We start from the raw sequence: 23,448 nt of genomic DNA on the forward strand, positions 1-23,448 counted from the left end.
TTGGTGGTGACTGTGCCGAGAATTCCCACAGTCTTTGGTATCCCTAAAATTGACAAATATCTGGTGGACCCTTGTAGATGCAAAATGTTCTAAGATCTTTTGTATTGCATTTTATATTGACCTACAGTTAAAGGAGGGGTGAGGGGAATACAGAATTTATATAAGATTCATGTTTTTTTTTTGACTCGGGTATCTTGTAAATTATACAACGAGGATTTAATATTTGTCACTATAGATATAAATGATCTTTTTTCAGGCATCCCACATGAGACTGGTCTTGAGTGGTTTTATGAATATTTATGTTTTAAATCTAAATTTGACCATGTGAAGGTAAAAACTTTATTTGCATGATGAATTTAGTGTTGGTAAATAATTATATAGTATTTGAAGCATTAGACAGAGCTCTGGGGCTGCCATGGGGGCATCCTGTACACCAACGTTTACCAATATTATCATGACATAATACAAGCAGTGTTGGTCCCTGTAAGGGAGACTCTTTGATGACATTGTGATTTTTTGGAGCAATACATTAGACAAACTCCACTCTAGAACTGAATTTTTAAAATTTACTATAAAGAACAGAATACAACTATGTTTTGAATCTAGTTTGTACAGGAAGCAAACATTCTAATTCTTTATTATATTATACCAGTTGGGACCCTTGTCATCAAGAAAAAGTCTTTGGTTAAGGGTCAGTTTGTGTGTTTATTGAAAATGGCATCTCAAGACAGTAGGTTTAAAACTGAAAGTGACAATTAAGGTTCTTATTTTTTTTCTATTAGTTGAACCCTTTTAGCAGTATATACTTACATATTCAAGCATGCATAAAATATTGTAAACTTTAAAGTGTAGTGATATGGACAAACTAGTAACTAAAACAAGGTTAGTCAGACATGAGGGACTTTCACAGTAAAAAAGACTTTATTAAAATGATAAAAGCTGTGGTTAAGCACTTTCATCCTGTAATACCTAGGACTTCATTAAAACCACTGTATCACTGAAAACATAGCACTTAAATTCTAAAAGACAATGATGTAATTAATCAATAAAAACAACTATAATGTATTGATGGTCCAAAATCTTTAAGAATCACTAAATGCAAAATATAAAAACATTCTGAAATTAAGCAAAATATTTTGCTATTTAACAAAATTTGATCTTAAATTCAAAATAGGCTGGAAAGAAATGTTCCCACTGATGCCAGGGGGCTGAAATGTCTTTCGGTTTTGCCCACATAAAAAGCCGGGTACCCCAAACACTTAGCCAGATAAACAACCCCTTAAGAATAACAGCTTCCTTTACAGAAGTTAATTCTAGAGCATAAATCATTCTCTAAGGTTAAACTATTAACCTCCAGAATAAACTGACATTGTCCACATGATCCACATTTAGTTGTAACTCTCTTCTGTAAACTGTTATTGTTCATATAGGGCAGCTCCCACTCAAAATTTTATTTCATATTAGGACTTGCTTTGAAAATGAATGAGGGGTAGAACACAAAAGTTGGTGAATTTCAGGGTTTTCCCTTAAAATATTCCAGTTCTTTTTAATAATGCTTTTAATTTCATTTGGCTGTGGACCATACTGAATTACTAAAGCCCTCTCAAAATTTCTTGTTTCATGTGCACCAGTGTGATGGATGAAACTGACTCCTAAAAGGGGTTTAAACTTTGTACACCCATTGGACTCAACATAAGCCCTAATGTCTTCAACTAGGGGAGCTGGATAACCATGGGCTAAAAAAACATAGCAGTAATAACTTGAAGTTCATTTTTTACATCTTCAAACTGCGAGGCCATTGTGACCGCCCTAATGCATTGGTCTTTAACGATACTAATTTTTTGACTAAGTAGGTGGCAACTCAAAAATTCCAAATAGGAATTGCTAAAAGTTGGCTTTCTATAAATACAAGATTTAAAGCCCATTCTGGTATTGTAAATCATTTTATCTAAGTAATGAATACCTTCCTTATTAAAACTCCATGTAAATTTAAAAAAAAGATGATGAATTATTGCTATAATTCATAAAATTATCAATTTCATGCTGTGACCCATTCTATAAAATAAAAATGTTGTCCAGGTATCTAACATATAATTTAATATGTTGGTAAATTTTTTTCAAAAATGTGATTATGTTCCCACTCTAAAAGCACTAAATTAGCATATATGGGGGCACAAGAGGCCCCCATAGCAACACCTTTTACCTATTTAAAATACTCACCTTCAAAGAAAATTAAGTTATTATCTAAAACTAAAGCCATTAAATCATTAATCAGGCTAATTTTATCTTAATCAAATGAATGTAGCTTAATAAACTATTATTAAAATAATCCATTAAATTGTCCGTAGGTATAGAAATAAAAAGGTTGATCATATCTGTAGTCAAAAAGTTATATATTTGGATCAAATTTCATCGTTTAATCTTCCTAAAAAGTCCCATGGATCTATAGCAAGGTGGTCGACTTCACCATAAATTTGTATAAGCCATCTACCTATAACTAAACCTGTGGGGTAAGTCTTAGCCCCTGCCCACCCACTATGGGTCTAAAGGGTGGGTTCTCCACATTTTTGTGGACTTTAGGAATACCAAAAATAATGGCTACAACTGGATTTTTAACATTGTAAGTATCCAAAGAAATTCTCTGATCTAGTAAATACTCTTCAATGTAAGAATCAATTCTTTGATAGCTGATATTCATTTTATTAACAGATACCATTGAGTAGGTTTCACAATCATTAAGTAAATCATATATAACTTTTGAATAATTCAAGGAATCAAATAAAAACTATTTTTCAGGTTTCATAATCCGAATCGATTTATCGTTTCTAAGTTTGTAAAATAATTCTCTTCCTTCTTTGTTTAAATTATAAAAATGAAACCTTTTGTTGTTAAACCCGACTTGAAGCTTGTAAGTGTCATCAATAATAGCTTGCTCCAAAACTGCTAGAGTGGGGTGCAATGGGGGATTAAAACTGCTTTTCCTTATAAGGTATTAGGTGCTGCTAAAATCCTCCATAATGGCAGCAGTAGTTTTATCTTTGAAGTGAAGTACTAAGTTTAGCTTCCTAATAAACAATTAGATTTCAATTAGAGTGTCAACAATATCATTTTTTTTGGAGAGTACAAATTTTAGTCCTTTAGAAAAAAGAGAAAAGTGTTCATTAGTTATGGTGTTGTTTGTATAATTAAAATATGAACCCCATTAGAAGTGTGTATAATGTTGTTGGAAATAACTATCAAGGATAACTGGGTTTCCATGCTCTGTGGGTGTGAATAAGGGGACTGATGCCACTCCTGCCCTAAATCTAGATGTCTCACTTTCTCTCTTACAAACCTCCATGGGAGTTTGAAAAAAAATTTGGTCTATTAACACCCTGATTAAAACCCTTCTGAAAATTCTCATGGGGATCTTTTGAATTATGATTCTCTAGAAAAAAAACTTATTTGATTTTTTGAGGCGTTATGCTTGCTTGTCAGTGTATTGTTTGAGGTCCCTCTCAAGATTCCTTACCTTCCTTTCATATGCATTAGCACACTTTTTCCACTATATCAAATGGTTTGTTATAAAATCCCTTGCATTGTTGAAAAACTAAATCATTTTTAATGTCAACATTCAAATTTTCAACTTCTAACAATAAACTACTTAACTTAGCATCATTATATTTTAGAATTTTGTGCATACATTCAAACCCAAACCTATCAAACATTTCAACAAACTCAGTGTACATTTCATCATTGAAATCTAACCCCAAAGGAAATTAAAGAGTCTTAACCGCCGGGGGACAATTTTAACATCAAGACATTTAGTCAAGTAAGAGTTGTCCATTTGCAATTGCTTGATTTTATAAAGATTCCTTTCAAATAAGTAAATTAACTCTTTCAATGAACCACAACTGTTCCAATCATAATCAGTTAGAATTCCTGGAGTTAGACTGTCAGTGCTAAAAATAAAATTCTTATCAATAAATAAATTGAAGTTACTCTTAACATTTGCCTTGTTGAAATTTGGGCAAGCCTTCTGAATAAAAGTTTCCTATTCATTGTGAGGACAGTTATTAAAGAAACTCATTCCCTTAGTACCATTATTGTTAGCTGAGGCTGCTGCCGCAGCAACATATGTCTTTTTTGGAGCAGTACCTATTATAGGTTCATAGGTTCATAGGTTGGTACTAGGCTATCAGCCCTAGGGCATATACAAGCCTAGCCATAACAATTCCCTGGCTATTTCTTCCCACACTATTTACTTATTTAGTTTGGCTTCACATCTTTTGCATTCTTCACAAACTGAAGAAGAAGGTACACCATTGTCACTGTAAACATCCAACAGACCTGAACATCTGCTACTACTGCCAAGCCCAAGCTCACCTTCACCACCATTCATTACAGTGTGTTCTCCATTTGAAGCAAACACAGGAGAAGTAGCTTGTTTCTGTGATTTTGAAAATGTGCAATCCGATTGACTGATAAGGTCTTTCAGCTGTGTGAGCTCTCCTTTTACTATTTGAATTTTAGAATTCATTCTATTTAACTACTCACAGTGCACCAGCGAGAAGACAGAAGGAATATTATCCAGTCCATAACTGACTGCAACCACAATTAAGAACTTGTAAACTTTAAAGTGTAGCAATATGGACAAACTAGTAACAAAAGCAAGGGTATCACAGCAGTCAAACACAAATTACTTCTCTTTCACAGTAAAAAAGACTATTAAAACAGAAAAGCTGTGGTTAAGCACTTCTCTCCTGTAATAACTTGGACTTCATCAGAACCACTGTATCATTGATAACATAGCATTTAAGTACTAAAAGGCAAGCAATTATGTAATAAGGTGCAAAACCTTTAAGAATCACCTTATACAAAAAATAAAACACCCTAAAATTAAACAAAATATTTTGCTATTTAACAAAATTTGATATTAAATTCAAATTAAGCTGGAGAGAAATGTTTTCATAGATCACAGGGGGCTGAAAAGGCATGCAATCTCAATTTCCATTTAATTTCTTTTTCTTCAAGCATAGCTTTAAAATCACCACCCCTAGTGTTAATTAAAATATGTTCTAAAATCCCAAAGTTGAAGGCAGAACACTTAGGGTTGGTAAGAATATATTTGAAAAGTGCATTATTCATATTATGTTTGTTAATTTGTTTGTTAATTTGATAAGTGTGCTCATGTATTGTATGTGAGTAAAACTGAAAAAAAAACTCTGAGGAAAAGAATATACGAGCACACTTATCAAATTAACAAACATGCAGTAGACTCCCTCTTATCTGGCTTCTCTTTAACCAGCCATCAAATTTCTGTCATAGCCTTAGCAAAATACAACAGCGAAGAACAATACTTCTGCCTCCTCTGGGCTAAATAATGACAGACATTTGAGTTTTAGACTTCATATTCATGAGAAAAATGCATACTAACACAAATCCTGTTGTTCTAGCTGATTTATAACCTATAAATGATATCTTGTATGCTTTTTCTGATTAACCAGCCATTTGTTTATTCAAACTAAGGTCCAGTCGCAGCTAGACTGGATAAGAGGGAGTCTACTGTAATACGAATGAGGATATGACACTGGGGTGGGGGTGGGGTGCATATTGGTGAATACCAGGTCCAGTGTGTTTGAACATCTGGTGAGTGTGTGTACTATATGGCCAAAGGTATTTGTGTTAATAAAGTCTAGGACTCATTGTGCCTGCTAGTATGGGGAAGTGTATGTTTTCCGGTCTATAGAGGGGTATTTAAAGTATTTCATCAATAAAGTGTTTGATTTAAATGTGAGGGTCTCCAGTAGGCCCAGAGACAAGCTATAGATTCTAGGGATATAGAAGGTGAACTTTAACTTGTTAGGATATGATGTACTTTGTCTATGCACATGGATAAATTCCAGGCCATTGTCCTGTGTAACCAGTGTAGAGTTATGCTTTTTCCTAATATAGATTGAGTCTCCTCCTCCTTTTGTCCCTATCTGTGCAGATTTTGGTCTAAATGCATGGCAGGTACTAAGCCTTGCACTACCAGAGTACTTTACGCAGATTTAAACCATCCCTTGGTAATGACACAAATGTCTATATCAGTGATGGTGAACCTTTTGGGCTTGGAGTATCAAAACTTTGAAAACTGCCTATCTTGACTCTGCTGATGTGTCACCCCCTCCAAACAAAAGAGAAACAATTCTTTACATATTAATTTATTTAAAAAATTACAGTCCAGTCATGTGCTGCTATGTATTACAAAAGTAATAGAAAAATCAGTGACTTTCAATAGAGAAAACAATATGCTCACTGTTAATTGGGCTTAAAAGAGTGCATCAAACAATTACCCTACTTTTAATAGTAATTTTGAATTGAACTGAAAAAATATGGAACACATTGCATTTGATTTGATTAACATCAATTAATGATTTTTTTCTTGCTGAGTTTGAATAGATAAGTGCAGGGTCACATATTTCTTGTATTTTTGTTCATTCAGTTTCTTTGGTAACTTGGGTGTTGGTGAACGCTGATGTGTCACCCAAAACATCATGGCATGTCACCTTTGATACGTGTGTCATAGGTTCACCATCACTGGTCTATATTCTCCAGAGTAAGGAGAGCTTGTAGGGTGTGGGGTTTCTTGTTTAGGCTCCTAGCATTTAGCAGTAACACCTTTAGGTTTCTTTGGGTTTTATTTGCTATGTCAGTAGGTTTGTCTAGTTCCTAATTATATTGATATTTTTACTAATTCATCTCCTGTTAAGATTAAGGTGTTGAAGGAATCAATTATGTTTTGTGAGTAAATCCCAAGGCCCTTCCCATGCTAAATAAGAAGTGGGTAGAATTTTTGCAACCTCATCCATGAATTAACTTGATTGACGATACTGCTAAGCTACTCCATAACCTCAGTTCTTCAAAGTAGTTTGGGTTATGTCATGCAATCCTCAACAATCTGAATATTACTCTAAATAATTCAGTTACTTCATAAATTGTATTTTATACATTTAAAGATAAAATAGCATCAGATTTCCAACATTCTGTCTGTTTAAGGTTGTTGGAGGTTCTGAAGCTATCCTGGGGTTGAAGTCACATATTTGATGGTATTAAACCTAAACTTTGTTGAATTACCACTTCAAAATATACTTTGGTTTCCCTTCCTTACTATCACTGAGTCATACCTCTCAACTTCTAAGCACAAGAAATCTGGACAAAGCCTAAAGTAATGGGGGACAGAGGCCTAAATATAGAGATATATTTTAAATATTGCTCTTATAAACTTAAAAAGTTGCTAGAATAAGTGTTTTGTTGGCATGCGTTTTCTGAATGACATAAAAATTGAAACTGATATGTGTGTCATTATTTAGTGTTTCAGTCCTACGCGATTTGCCAGAAAACAACAAATTTTATGAGGAAAGACCAAAAATATGAGGCAAAAATCAGGACATTCTACAAAAATCTGGACAGTTGAGAGGTACGCTTTGAGTTTCAGTTTGCCTAGTATGTGGTTGCTCCAACTACCATCTTGAAGATTTTTACATATTTATAACAAAGTCATAAATAAATTCAGCATGTATACGAAATGAATTCCTATTTTTAAGCAGTTATTGGTAAAGGATAGTAATCACTTCAGCTTGTGACCACTTTCAGTCTGCTACTTATAATTATATTCCCTCTCAAAAATGTGTTTATACGAATTTTATAATCAGTCAGAATAGTTATAGTCCATCTAAACTGGCTTTATTTCGACTCCTGACAGCATTTGCAAAGGCAGAGACCTGCTGAGATCAAACATATTTTTTGAGATTCTATTAATGAGTATAGTCTGGAAGAAGCTGATTAAATATTTACTGAGTCTTAAAATCTTGGAAATAAAGTCCCATTGCAGCTCCTATGAACTGGATGTCAAATCTATCAAAGTTAATTTTCCTAGTTTTATTGTTTTGTTTGCTGAGTCTTCACTAGTGAAATACTTTATTGCCAGAAAATTGTGAACACGTGATGTTATTTCTGGATATCAGAGAACTGTAAGTTATTTGTGACTGACACTCTAATGTGTAATCACAAATTTATGATTTGTTTCTTTTTTGTTTTAAGATTGATATTCTGATATTTCAGAGAGTTCACTTTTCTCTGAGAAGCCACAGTCTTGAAGTTGTATTAGGGGTATAGGGGAGCAGGAGGTCTTTGCCTCTATAGAAAAATGTTTTAACAGTAAAACGGTGAGGGTTTTTTTTGTTTGTTTTATGCAGTTTCATTGTCAGTTTGACAGTTAGTGACTGCACAGTTGAGTGTTAATCAGTCATGTATTAAACTTTAATCAAAGAGCCATGATTTCCTTTAAATAACTGAAATATTCTGTATGATTGTTCCTAATGACCTGAGTTATAGAGCTGCATTTTTAAAGGTATTTTAAGAAATTATAAGACTTTATTTAATTAATTTATTTAAGTTTAACCAGAGTGAAGCACTGACTCCCATTGAGCAATTTCAGGTCACAGTCACAAAAGCTTTACAGAAATTAGCAAAGTAGTTAGCAATGTTCAATTCACTACAAGATGATAAATATTTGCTTACACAGAACAATTTTGCATAGAATAATGGTTGATAAGTATGTGGACCCTCGTTTATCTAACAAATGAATATTAAGAATATACAGTATGTCTAACGTGATTACAAATAAGAGAATGCATTCAGTTCATAGACGAAGGAAGAGGTAGTGTATTTATAACTAAGAGATAACATTTTTGAAGGAGGAAAGGAAGACAAATACACTCAAGAGATGGGTGGTATGGTTAACAGAGATTAGATTGTGCAGCTTGTATGAAAACAAAATTTACGTGTAGGGGATTTTTTAATTGTGGTCAAAATTTAGAGTAATAGGAGATCTTTCAGATGAGGTGGGAGAGAGTCACAAAGTTTGGCGGCTAGAACTGAAAATGCATAGTTGGTGCATTGTAGCTTGGCTTTGGGAAACTATATAGTTCTGGCAGTCTGGGACTGACTTTATAGATTATATGTGGAGAGGAATTGTGATGAACTTAGAAGCAAGAAGTGAATGCATTTTTAGATAGAGGATTTTGAAAAGTAGTGATCAAAGAAGAAGTTCACCTTTCTGCTTTAGAGGTAACCATCTTGCTTTGCTGAGAATGAGGCAGTAGTGTTCCTGAGAGGGTGAGTGTGTGATGAACCGACATATTTTAATAGTGATTCCTTGTATTATGGGTAAGTTCCTGGGTAAAGTTATTGCTATAATGGGATGTCCATATTCAAGCAGGGCTGAAAGGACTCCTTTACCAATGGCTCTTCTAACAGGTTTGGTGAAGTCAGGGAAGATTTCCAGGCCTAGAATAGCATGGAGCTGATTCAGTTTAAGTTGTACATGGTTTAGATTTAGCAGATGTTGGTGTGTTTTACCTTTATTTTTCCGCCAGTGTTTTTTTATTCTTTAAAGGCTAGTCTGGTGAGTTTTTTGTCTTGTTGTTATAGTATTAATATGTATTAATCTGCATCATGTTGATAATTTGTTGCTTATTTGGTTTTGTTTTATCATATGTTATTATACAGAAATAGCTAATAAAATATATTTATTTTAATGAAACAGAAAACCACAAGAATGTTTTTCTTCCTGCTCCATGTTTATTAGTAAATAAATTGTTAATAAAACTGTTACCCTAGTTTAACTGGTGATTGTTTATATTAGGATACACCAGGATGCGCAGTAGTAAGCCTCGACACCTGGTGTGCCATGGGTGGATATTGTAATTATAATTTTATCATTTTAAGTTGTTCTTAATGAGATGAGAAAGATTAAAAAGAGAGATTGCTTAATTTTCATTGGGGTGCTTTGCCCCCTGTACCTCCCACTCCATAGGACTACCAGGCAGTAGAACTTAAAATTGTGTATAGCATAGGGTGCAGGGTGCCATTATCCCCCTTGCTGGAAATGTATCGTCTTTCACTGTTGTAAAGTCATTAATGCCTGATATGGGAGTTTCAGATATTTTTATTTAAACCTTCTTAAACTTTTTAGTTTTTACAGAATAAAAAATAACTTTTAAAAACAACTACCAGCTTAATTCGCAGCCCCATCAAAATGTCCATCAAGATAGCACCACCCACAAATATGCAAACAGTGATGGTGGGCCATAATATAAACAACCACCAATGAACTCTTTTAAGTGTCAGAAAAAAAAAATCAAACATTATAACATAAACTCATGCATCTGGGTCTTATTTTATATTATAACATTTCCCCAGGTTATGAACGAAGACAGATTTAACAAAAAGATAAGATGTATGAGTTAAGTAACAGCCTAACTTCTATATGGACCTAAAGCATGCTGTGGTTGACATTAACTTTCTGCAATCCATAGAGCTACATACTGCCCACAAAAGTAAAACTAGCTTGCATTCTTACTGCCAAGCAACAAATATTTCAAGCATTAGTCAAATTTGCCCTGCCACACATGCATCCACATGCTCACATGCACAGACTCACAGGCATAGAAACAATAAACACACACGCATACTCACACACACATACACACACACACACACACACACACACACACACACACACACACACACACACACACACACACACACACAGAGTCAAACCTCATCTGACTTAAAGAACAGGCTCAGTCAGAGACTGTCTGTTAATGACTGCTATTGTATCTCATGTTCTTTGAGGAAATAGCACTCGTTAGACCATTCAAAGTAATTAATGTGTTCTTAGCATTATCTTAGTATGACATTGTATGTTATTGTAGACAATCAGTATGACAAGCAGACTATGATCTGATTAGTAACTTGAGTTGCTTAATGTTTCTTCACTGTCCCTCTTATCCCCCCCCCTTTTTTTAACACTAATATCCCAACAGCTTGCTGCTTCCTTCAGGAATTCCCTAGGATTTTGCTGTAAAACAGTTGCATCTTCTGCTTTTATAGAACTTCGTTTCGGTGTCAACAGACTTTTCCACTAGTTTAGACTACTGGGTAAATGAGGACTATCACTGTTATGAATAAAAAATTGTCTACAAAGCATTTATAAGTAGCATCAAATTACATATCACTGTGATTATGAAAACTTCTGCAGGTGCATCATGTCTGGAATGCAGGGATATCGTGTATATGTTTGCATTTTCTGCCATAATTGCACTAAGCCTGGACACTTATGGATGCAGGGAATGCTAGGCAGTCACTCATAGGTCATCTTGTTATTACAGGTGAAACGTTCAGCGACTGCCATCTGATGAAGTCTTTGGAATACTGGGAATGATTTTAATGATGCACTGATATTACTAGATGCAATGAAGGTCAAGCAGATTTCATCTGTAAAATCTTTGTTTAGTCTTAAACAGCACATAACGTCAGTGACTGTTTTCTACAGGTTTTCAGTTCCAGTTTGCTCTTTTATCATTTATCAGCATCTTTCTCTAAATTGCATTTGGAATTACTGTCTTGATGTCTCTATATATCTATAATTTTATCAATAACAGGCACTGTGCCTTGCAATTCTAGTACTCCTGAATATTTCTTAGTTCTGTTCCACATTAAACCAAACATCTAAAAAAATGACATTTGTCATGGATACTAGTGTATGACCTTTTCAGTCTCCTGGTCCATTAGCTTAATTATGGCATGTTTAAAAGTTAGTGCAGCCATATTCAAACCTACAGGGACTTTGACATCTTCAGCTGTTTTATAGTTAGCAGAGGTGTTTTGATCCACACTTGTTGGCAGTGTATCCACAGTGCAGCAGAATATGGTACACATCTCCTTTCCAGTGGTACTTGCTATATTTACAGAATAACATTGCAACTTAATCATTGCTGTCTGGCTTCCTTCTGGGTGACCACTAAGGAGATTTATACACAATCCTTTTAAGTGTTGAGACCATTCTCTCCTGCCATTTTATTCAGGCACAAACCTTTGCAATATTGTATATGCACACATCAGTTCCTTACATGTTTGGGTTTATCTGGTTTACACATATAGCAATGAGTGAAATACATACGGCACTGACAACTATTGTCATTGTATTTCTGAAGTAAAATAATTCCAAGGCCTGTATATGATAATATAGCAGCTATGAATATGATGGGCCTAGTTTGATCATAAAACTTTAGGACTGGTTTGTAACATCTCTAGATGGTGCTAAGCTGTTCATTGGTCATGACTGCATTCTAACTAATTTTTCTTTTCTCTTAACATACTCAACAGAGATATGTCTTCTGAGAGTTGAGTATGAACCTTTCTATGTGACTAATCATTCTCACAAACCTTAAGAAGTCTTCTTGACAAGCAGTCATTGAACGTTTTGACTGACTGACACTTGCATGGAATCATGCTGGTCACCTTCACTGCTTATTTCACCCATAAATGTTGGTGTTGTCACACTTGGCTTACATCTATCTTTAGTCAGTTATATATACTTTTTTCAGTCTAACATTGTTTTCTTCCTTGATATGCCCTTAACAATTGCATCCTTTACTGATGTGTTAACAACTTTAGTATATTCAGAAATCATTTGAAGGGTTTGCCAGATATATTTCCAGAAGACAGTGAGTCTCAAATGGAAGTTCAGGAGGCTGTGCCTGTCATATAATATATTAAAAGAAAACACTTTTCCAGTAGTATCACCTAGATTCAGCTGCCAACATTTCAGTGATCCATGGAATTTATTAAAGTGCTTGGCATTAATAATACTAACATGCAACAGGGTATTTAAGATGTCCCCTGTTAATTGCTTGGTTCATATTCCGAGGATTCACATAAATTCTCAATTATCCAACTTCTAGTGTGCAATGACAGACAAATTAGCCCATTCTGTGGGTCCATTAGTTTTTTTTTAAACAGTTACTCCTGTATTTCCCACCCTGCCAAGCTTTATTTACAGTGGTTCCAACAGAAGAAATGCAACTTTTCTGCATGGATAAGTTATGGGTGATGTATATTTAGCCATCTCTACGATCCATTGATAACTAGCCAAGCCCTTTAAACAAGTCATTGCACCCTTTGTAAAGGTTATCATGTTTAAAATGATCACGTCTTTCAACAACTAGGAGTGTCCTAGACTGTGTCTTTCATAAGTGGTTAAACCCTTGCACTTCCATTGGTACAACTATAAATGAAACCGTGTGCAACCTGTTCTTCCAGGTCATTTTTAACAAACATTTTCCTTTAACCAGAATATCAGTACCAGATTAGCCAATTGCTTTTACTTTTGCTCAAATATGTTTAGTCTTGGCATAAGCATGATAAACTTGGTCTTTGAGACTTCATGTACTTATGCTATAGTATCAAGTTTAAATGAAACTGTTGCCATTCACTTGCAAATGAATAATCTAGTTACAGTCATTTTTGACATTGTCCTATGAGAATAAATCATTGTCCAATTCTTCCATTACATTTTGAGTCACAACATTCATCTGATTTAGTTTTTCTTATGTATTACTGAAATACATAATGGTTTTCTTACCTTAGTTGCTACACATCATTCTGTAAGTTACTACTTTTTCATAGATGCTGAGTTCCACAGTCTCCAAATTTCTTGTAATTTTACTGAGAGATTCCTTAATCCTTCTGCCTGTGTTTCATTCTTCACTTTGACAACTTTTACATCTCCTATTTTTCATTTCAACCATAGTACAACTTTCATTGATCACCTCTCTTCTTTTTGATTTTACCTTCTGTGTTGTTTAGCAGGGTAAATCTTGCAGAAATTAGTGTTACTGCCTAACAGTACTTAGTTCTCTTGTTGGGTTCCTAGCTGGAGCCATTTCTGTGACGTAACTGTATGTCTACCCCTGCATCCACATGAGTTTTTACTAGATGTTCCTGTTACCTCTCACATGCATAAGACATTCTATATGTGAAGTGGAAGTTCTGGCAGTCTGGAAGTTAGCACAGAGAATTAAGGTTCTGATCCATTAATGAGCTCCTTTCTATAGTCCAGGGTACAGGGTTTAATTCCTTCTACCTCTATTTGCCTAAACATGTGACTGAACAAGTCAGTTAACCAGACTGTGCTCCTGGGTTGCCCCTGGAAAAGGACACTTGTGTCCAGTGAGCCTACCAAGTTAATAAAATTAAAACTCTTCCAAGTGTGTGTGTGTGTGTTGTGTATGGTGTGTGTGTGTGTGTGTGTGTGTGTGTGTGTGTGTGTGTGTGTGTGTGTGTGTGTGTGTGTGTGTGTGTGCACACATACATCTATCCTGCAATTGAGTAGCATCCTTTCCAGAATTAATTCTCTGCGATGCACCCATTCAACAGTGAGATAGGCGCTGGCTCTCGCATGACCCTGCAAGAGATAAAGAAGGTTTCAGTAAAGAAAAGAAAGAAAGAAATGCTGCCATGTATAGCATCAGTGTTTTCTTGAAATATTTTTCTATTAAGAAGCTCTATCACTTCATTATATTTAGCAGACTATTCTGTCTTTGCTTAAGTAGATTTGTCAGTCCCTCCTATTAAGACACTTTAACTTCTGGATGTGGGATTAAAAAAATTCAAAAAGGAAGCACAGACAAACAAATCCAGAGCAGAAACCTACTTTGGGATAATTCTTAGTTTACTTCCCATAATAATAAGGAAAGCAACAGCACTGGGGATCTAAGCCATTCTCTTTGTCTGAAGCAGAATCACACGCAACTTTAGGGATATGCTTCAGATGATATTGTTCTGGACAAGGCTTGGAAATGATCACAGAGATCATGATTTTGTATCTCTGAATCGACAAGGCTTGGAAATGATCACAGAGATCATGATTGTGTATCTCTGAATCTGAAACTGTTTAGGGGACAGGTCATTGTAGTAGAATATTACACAAATGGTAACTGAAGAAAAAACCTACAGAGTATCCATTTTATCATTTCCGTTACTGACGTTAACTTACTCTGATAATTCATACTAAGAGTACACATTTACTTTTAAGATATTACTTTATGCAAAAGACGAACAGAAAATCTATTTTATTTTGTTGTCATGCATTACTCCAGTTATTTTTTTTTCCTACTAATGCTTCATGATTTCTTCTCCAGGAAAATCTAAGCCTAGCTTTAAACTCTGCATCAGCGATTGGCTGCACAGTCATTAATATTGGTGCCCAAGATCTTAAAGAAGGAAGGCCGCATTTGGTTCTGGGGTTGCTTTGGCAGATCATCAAGGTTGGCTTGTTTTCTGAAATTGAGATCTCTAGAAATGAAGGTATGTTGCATTGCAAAATTGAAATAACTGAAAAACTTTTGGTGTTAATCTATTTCTGTTTTAACATTGATTCTTTTCCGTTTACCAAGCTCTGATAGCTCTTCTTGGTGAAGGAGAAGATCTGGAACAGTTGCTGAAGTTGTCTCCAGAAGAGCTCCTGCTACGCTGGGTTAATTATCATTTAAATAACGCTGGATGGGAGACAATCACTAATTTCAGTAATGATGTCAAGGTATACCCTCCTGTCTTCATCTTTCCTTTGGTGTAATTTTCATTACAGCTTTTTCAGATGCAATGAGATAAAAAGATAATGGCTGCTTTAGTGGGTGCACACATGTAAGATAGATGAAGCCATAGACTACAGAATACACTTAGTGTGGAAACAGCATAAAATGGTCATGGATTTTCTTTTTTTTTTTTTTTTTGGTAATCACATGAAACAAGATGATTTATGTGTTTCTATACTTTCAGTACTGTAGTAATACAGTTAAGGTAGGGTAGTCTTTAGTGAATTCATAACTTACTTGCAAATGGTTTTCATTTGTTAAATGAGATATTCAATGTTTTTACCAGTTTGTAGATATATAACTTGACCAAGTAATCAATATCTGTCATAATTATTAAGTCATTTATTTATTTTGGCATGATGTCTGGAAGTACATTTAATAAGGTACCTTTTCAAGGAAGACTCGGGCTTAAAATTTTGTGTTTAATAGAATTATTGAAATGTTGCTGCCAAATGCTGTTATCATCACTTGGGTATGTAGCAGCATTAACATTTTAATGAAAAATTCCAGTAAGCCTGTATGTGTATTTTTGAAACTGGTATTGTATTACTAAATATATCTGAAGTGCCAATGTAATATACATGACTGCAGTGGCATCTTATTTATCAAGCTATTGACTGCTTTCCTTCCTGTATGTTTGGGTCATGAATAAAAAGGGAGCATTTGGATGTTGTCACTTGGGGGGCTTAACAAACCTCAGTGAAATATACAGATATAGACATATTTAGATTGATAGATGAAACAATGGATAAATAGTCTTGATCTGGAATTTGAGCAAATCAGAAATGTAATTTATCTGTTTTGATTATAACTGATTGCTGTCATAAGCATGGCTGCCTCTGTACACAGAAAAAATAATGTGAGCTTATAGAACAAGCATCTTCTAAACAGTAAAAACCGGAATGTACCACATGGATAAGATGTCACCTTGCATTAGTTCTGACAGGTTTGACCTGTGATATCCAGTAGCCTGGGATGGGAGAATGTATTTTGATGGGGGGGGGGGGGGTTGAGAGTATATGTGATGAAGCACTGTCTGACCATTTGATCTTTTTGGTGGTGGTGGTCTTGGTTTCATCAATCTGTTACTCAGCTACAGTTTTGGCTAACACGTTAGGAAACAGAAAGCCTGCATGGGTGCATGCAGGCATCTTTGACTGCCTAATGTCATTGCATACTGCTACAGCCAGTAAGTAGATTATACTGCTGTTGAGAGATGGCCGGAACGAGAGATCCTTAAGACCAGACTGTTGCAGCTGCCTCTCTTGGCCCTTGATGGTGACTGACAAAACTTATCCACAAATTTCACCGAGTGTTAGTATAAGGACACCATGCCCTGCATGTGCCTCCTGGGGAGTGAACAGAGAACCGTACTGGTGACAGACACTTTATGGTAATGACCTTCTGGGTGAGGACCTTCATCTGTAAGTGTTGATAGCAGGTTCAGTCCAAGTTTAAAAAAAGTCAGAACTAATAACAAAATAGTATTGTTATATGTCATACCATAAACAAATAAGCAGATACATGAACAAATTTAAACAAATGTGACTAAAGCAGTCATGCATGAATGGGTATATGCAAACAGATTTTCACATGTGCCAGAAAACTGAGGTGATGTTTAAAGCCTTGGGCTTTATAAAAACCTTAGGCAGCTTTAACATATACTACATTCTGATAACAATCTTCACTAATATATTACTGTATTTGATTATGAATTCTTACATTTGTCATTGTGATTTTATGAAACTAAGGCTACAAACTAAAAAAAACAACGTATCTGAAAACCTGAGTGTATGCAGCAGCTTCATAATTAAGTGCCTAGCAAAAGTTATCGGTGGTAATGTGATGAAGCTGGTAGGACTAATTAGAAAAATACAACAAAATGTTAACATTGTACTCATGTGACACTGCTATAACCGTAACAGAAAGAACCAGATGTTTGATCATGGAACTTTACATTTATGATACATTTGTTAATGGCAAAAGATGACAGTAATTTTATTTACTCTACCCTTTAAGGGCACTTAATATTCAGTTTCTGCTCAAGTCCCTTCAACCTTTTGTTCTCCTAACCCGTGTCCTGTTAAAAGCAACTGTAGAGTTCCTCCTCATTACGTATTGCAGTAGGCCATTTGATGCATACCCAACTTTCTCTGTGAAGTAATACTTTTGTACCCAAGAAATAGCTGTTTCTTATAGTCTGTTCTGCTTATCTCTACCATGTTCTTCATGATTAGGATGACACCCCTTCAAATCTCTGTGATGTGGCCTTGTACATCCATATCATGTCCCTCCACTACCTTTTGGTCTCTGGTAGGAACAGTCCCTGCTCTTCTAATGTCATCTTATACCCTTTTTCCTCCATCCCACAACCTTTCTAGTGACTTTTCTCTGGATTACGTCTCACAGCCTGATACCCATTTCCCTTTGTGCTCAGCAGAAGTGCAGCACCAGTCATGCTATTACCTGATCAGAACCTGCTGGTACAAGGTCATTACTTAGGCCTACCTGCCTGAGGGTTCAGCACAGCAGTCTGGTCACTGTGCCACATCATCTTTACTATGCTTATGGTGATCCAGTCCAAGTGTGATAAACACTCTCAAACCCTTTTCTGGCACTTTTACCATCAATTCCACTCCTTTGAATTGATACCTCCTGCCAAAGTTGTTGCAGTCCAACAGCAATATTTTGTATTTGTCTGCACTGATCATCACTTGTCTTTCTGTGCACTTAATTAGATTTTCTAAGTCCCTCCTTAGGAATTCAGCTCTGTGGCATAGAGAGAAAAAGCCCTGACTATGGTCAAGTAGCAAACCAGGCAGTGGAATAGCCAATGCGGGAAGAAGTGAGTGGGTGATTGATGCCTGCACACCCATCCTTGTGGGTAGTCTTGTCTACTGCATTGTCAACATCTGTCAGTAAATAGGTATATGACAAACAACACAGTTAACTGGCCATATGTACTTGACACTGAAAAGCTATTCATGGCAGCCTTCATAGAGGCGTGTGGGCAAGAGCACCCATCAGGTGAAGGCTTCAGAGGCACTTGTAATGATGTGAGTGCCAGTTGCTGGGGTGTGATTAGGTCCTTAATAAAAATGCCCTAAGTTCTATGTTAGTGATGATGTGGCTGAGGGGGACAGGACTTCCAGGTAGTTCAAGGTCCTCTCCAAATGCAGGAAGCCCTGATCTGGTAGCTGAAGCCAGACCTTTAGCCTGTTGAGATGAGGCAAGCACCAAGACCTATAAGCCTTTTAAAAGATTATGCAGATAATGAGTTTTGAAAACAACCTATATGGCTGCTTGGATGAAGGCCTCTTCTTTAATTTCTGAAAGTCTCTGAGAGGTCATTATAATAGTGGAAATGTCTGGGTTTAAAATCACTATGAGAGGTAATGATATAATGATAGGTGCAGACTGAAATGGAAGTTAGAAAACTAAATCCTTCCTTAGAATCTTCCCTCCATCCTCCACTGTTGAGCTTATCTTTTTGTCATCCACAAAGAGAAGGTCAAAATACCTTTATCACCCACTTCATCTACTTCCCAACAGTTGCCATGCATTGTCTCAGGCCCTTCTCTCACCTAAATTCATAAATTTTCCCCATAACTGTAAAACAAGTTAAAAACATCTTGGAAAAATTCAGCTTTAAATTTAACCCTCATATGTACATGCTTCAAGCAGGTATCTCTGTCCTCTCTAGAATTCTTACAAGCATGTTCAATAGGTTCATAGGTTAGTACTAAGCTAACTGCCCTTGCAAGCCATTTCAGGCTTAGCCAAGTATCCCTTGTGAGACTCAAACCCTGCACCTTGTGTTTGTAAGGCAAACACCTTAACCATTAGGCCACCCTCCCAACCCCTGTTTCAGTTACAACAGGATTTATCGTGTAGAACTTCAAACGTGCATTCATCATACCTCTTTCCAAAGTCAATTCATCCAGTGAAGCTACTGACTTTAGACCCATAACAAATATATGTCCTGTTGCTGAAAAAATAATCTACGATCAAACATAAGAATAGCTATTATAGTATGACATACTGATAGATAAACAGTATGGCTCCAGGCCCAAATACAGAGCACAAACTTCCATTTATCTTACCTGTTCTGTCTAAAACAACATGGATAAATAATTACTTGTTAAAAAAAAACAACTTTTTTATACCTAAAATGTGCCTTAGAAACTTGAACATTCTTTGCTCCTTCAATAGGTTCATAGGTTCGTACTAGGCTATCTGCCCTAAGGCATTTATAAGCCTAGCCAGAGTGTATGTGGCTTACACCACCCCTTAGGGTGAGAATACTATGCCCTTTTAGGGTTTAGTTTACTATGCCTCTGTCTAGTAGTGACACAGAGATGACCCCCGGGGTAAACCTATGATCTCCCATCCATTCGTCGAGATTTCTCTTGAATATAGTCAGTGAGGGGCTCTGCCTAACATGGACTGGGATTCTGTTCCAGAGTGTAGGGAGCCTCTGGGTTATGAATCTGTCCCTCCAGCACGCCCTATTTATTTCTGTGTTGAGGTTTAAGTCACTTGTTCTCGTGGCTCTGATCGATTTGGATTTTCTGAGGTGGAGCATGTCCATTAATTCAGGATTGGGCATGGCCTTGTACGTCAGGCACAGATCACCTCTGAGTAGGCGGTATGCGACTGAATAGAGCTGAAGTTTTTTCAGTCAGGTGGCATATGACATATGTTTAAAACCCTTTATCCTCTTGGTGAGGAACTTTTGGGGTCTTTCCAACTGCTGCAGGTGTCGGGTGAGATACATCCCAAATGGGGCATTGTACTCAATCATTGGCCTGATAAGAGAAGAGTACAGGGGCACAATGACCTCTCTTGATCTAGATGTGAAACCCTTCATGATAAGGTGGGCAATATAGAAGGTCTTCCTAACCACTTTGGCAATGTGAGTGTCAAATGAGAGGTTACTGTCAACCTGGGTCCCTAGGTCCCTGATTACCTCTTCCGTACTTAATGGATTGCCGCCTATGTAGTAATTTGTCGGTACCTTGTTTTTCCCAAAGGGTATGACTATACATTTTTGGCGTTCAGCTTAAGGCCATGGCTCTGGCACCAATTATCCATTTCTATGAGGCCTCTCTGAAGGATGTTTGTGTCCGCTGGAGTATCAATTATGGCACCAAGTTTGCAGTCATCTGCGAACTTTATCAGCCACAATCCTCCTATGTTTGCCTGTACCTTGGAAAAATAAATGCCAAACAAGAAGGGTCCCAGGACTGAGCCCTGTGGGACACCACTTGTGACTGGCTTAGAGTCTGACATAGCTCCAGTAACTCTGACCCTGTGGGTTCTGTCCTTGAGCCAGTTTGCAACCCATCTTGTGACATATGGGTTTACATTTAAGCTGGTGAGTTTGTCTATGATGCCCGAGTGGGGTATTGTGTCAAAGGCTTTTGCAAGGTCAAGGTAGGCTGTGTGAACTGCCTTACCTTCATCAATGGCCTTAGTGACTGTTTCAAAAAAGTCGACCAAGTTCAAAAGGCAGGATCTGCCCTTGACAAAGCCAAATTGGGTAGGATCCAATGTCTGTAGGTCCCCAATGTCTTTGTTTATGAGTTCCATAATGATCCTCTCCATAGCTTTGCAGGCCAGGCTCGTCAAGCTTATGGGGCGGTAATTTCCAGGGTCCGTAGAAGCACCGCCTTTGTGAAGTGGGACCACTGTTGCCATATGCCACTCTTTGGGTACGTATCCTGTAGTAAGGCTAAGATTAAACAGCAGCCTTATGTGTGGGTTTAGTTCCTCTTGGAGTTCATGTAGCACACAGCCCGGGACACCATCCGGTCCCATTGATGCTGTGTTTTTAGCTTTAGAGAGGGCGGCTCTCACCTGGGCATCTGAGATGTTAGGGAAGCTACACTCTGCTGGGATAGTTATTTCTCCTTTTGGGGGGGAGGGGGAGGAGAAATTTGCACTGAACCTGTCTGCCAGAATGTTGGCAATGTCAGTGGGTTCGGTGTATTTTGTGTCATTTTGGACTAACTCTGAGCATATCTGGGAGTTTCCACCCAGGTTTCTAACATAGCTAAAGAAGGCCTTGTGATTGTCTTTTGTGTCTTTTGCGATTTTTCTCTCAAAGTTGGCCTTGGATGATTTTATGAGTGATCGTAGTTTTTTGCTAGTACTGATCAGAGACGCCTTCTCTTTTAGGGATTTTGCTCTGTCATGTAGTAGCTTCCTCCTCCTGTTGTAAAGTTTGTTTATGGCTGGGGTCCACTAGACCGGGTGCCTGCCTTTGGGGGAATGGGTCTTGGTTTTATTTGGGATTGCATGATCCATGCATTCTTGAAGGTGCCCATAGAAGGCATTTGCAAAGGATTCAGCAGTGTGGGTTGTGGTTTCCACTGGCCCAGGGGCCTTGAAGGATACCACTACAGTCTTAAGAAGTGTGAAGTTTGCTTTTGAGAAGTTCTTCACTGTGGTCTTTTGTGCAGGGGCTGGGGGCGGGATGTGGATTTCCAGTGAGATTAATTTATGGTCTGATCTTACCAAAGAGGGATATACTTCCGGTGTGGAGCATTTTGTCCCCATGTTTGTGATGATCAGGTCTAGTATATTGTCTCCTCTTGTGGGAATGGTGACTAGTTGTTTCATTGCATTTGAGTTTATGAATTCTAGGAACCTTTGGGCTAGGGTGTTGGGGCTTGAGTAATGTTCCCAGTCTATGTTTGGGTAGTTGAAGTCTCCCAAAATGATGGTATTTGGAGAGACATTCATACTCTCCAGTGTCTTCAGGAAGGCTGTGTGGGGTTCCTGAGTTTGAGAGGGTGGTCTGTAGCATGCTACAAACTGTAAGGCAGTTTTGCCTATGGTTAGTTGCACCTGGATAGTCTCCAATGCTTCGTGCGTTGCCACTAACCTGGAGGTGTGGGTATCTTTGATGGAAATGGATACTCCCCCTCCTTTTGTGGTTCGGTCCAAGTTTTGGGGCCGGAAAGCATGATATGAGGTAAAATCTGATAGTGCTGGGGTGCTCTCAGGAGCCTTGAACCAGGTTTCAGTCACTGCACAGACATCGATGTTCTCCATACTGAGGAGGGCTTCGAGGGCATGCATCTTGAGGTTTAGACTTCTGGCATTGAGCAGCATTACCCTTAGTTTTTTTCCACTTGTGTTTTCTAGGGAGGTAGGTTTGTCATTTGAGCCTTGCCTAAAAAAGGCACTATGGGGGTGGCAAGAGCCTTGGCCAATATCCGGAAGCCCAGGCTTAGGGATTACAGTTTCTTATAGGAGATTATTAGTTTCAGAACTATCTACTGAATCAAGCATTCAGCATTTTAAATAAAAACTTAGTAAAACAAATTGGAATGATTTTCAAAATGTATTCCACAAAGTATTGTGTTGGGCTCATTGCATTTTTCATTATACCTTAGAAAATGGGATGGGACTTATCCATGATATCCTTTTGGAGAGCATATGCTCTTCAACAGGATATTAATGTAAAATAAGAGCCCAGTATCAAGTCTATGGCTTCACAGCAGCATATTAAGTCACTGTGAAGCACAGACTGATAAAAAAATGGAACGGCTGTTGTTTTTGCCCACTAAAAGCAACTATTTAGTGAGCATCAGTTAAAAAAGAAAGGAAAAATAAAAAAAAATCAACTACAGTATCAGTTTCAACGAGCTGATATTGCCATTTTACTTCCACCTCACTACTCATATGGTACTTAAAAACATATTTAGCAAGCATGGGAAAATGAAGTTACATTTAAGCAGTTAACTGCATTAGAATAGTGTGTGTGTGTGTGTGTGTGTGTGTGTGTGTGTGTGTGTGTGTGTGTGTGTGTGTGTGTGTGTGTGTGTTTCCCTATTTCTTAACTTCTTTGGTTAAGAAGTCTGGACAAAGGCAACAATCCAACAATGGCAGAGAGCCACAATTTGGGTAAATTTTAAACATTTTGTAATTCACTTAAAACAAAATAAAGCAGTAACATACTTTTTCCTGAGCAATA

General features: G+C 37.0%; 1 protein-coding gene across 3 annotated transcripts in view; it reads left to right on the plus strand.

Moving 5' to 3' along the window:
• PLS1 (plastin 1) overlaps nt 1-23,448 on the plus strand; it is an 824,936-nt gene that overhangs the window by 674,927 nt on the left and 126,561 nt on the right. For all 3 annotated transcript variants that reach the window (XM_044071020.1, XM_044071019.1, XM_044071021.1), the window contains exons 7-8: nt 15,012-15,177; nt 15,267-15,409. In XM_044071020.1, coding sequence (XP_043926955.1) covers nt 15,012-15,177; nt 15,267-15,409 — 309 coding nt within the window. The remainder of the gene's footprint in view (nt 1-15,011; nt 15,178-15,266; nt 15,410-23,448) is intronic.

The sequence above is a fragment of the Protopterus annectens genome, chromosome 5.part0 (assembly GCF_019279795.1).
Source record: "Protopterus annectens isolate FY-2018-M chromosome 5.part0, PAN1.0, whole genome shotgun sequence".
In the NCBI taxonomy this organism is placed as follows: domain Eukaryota; kingdom Metazoa; phylum Chordata; order Ceratodontiformes; family Protopteridae; genus Protopterus; species Protopterus annectens.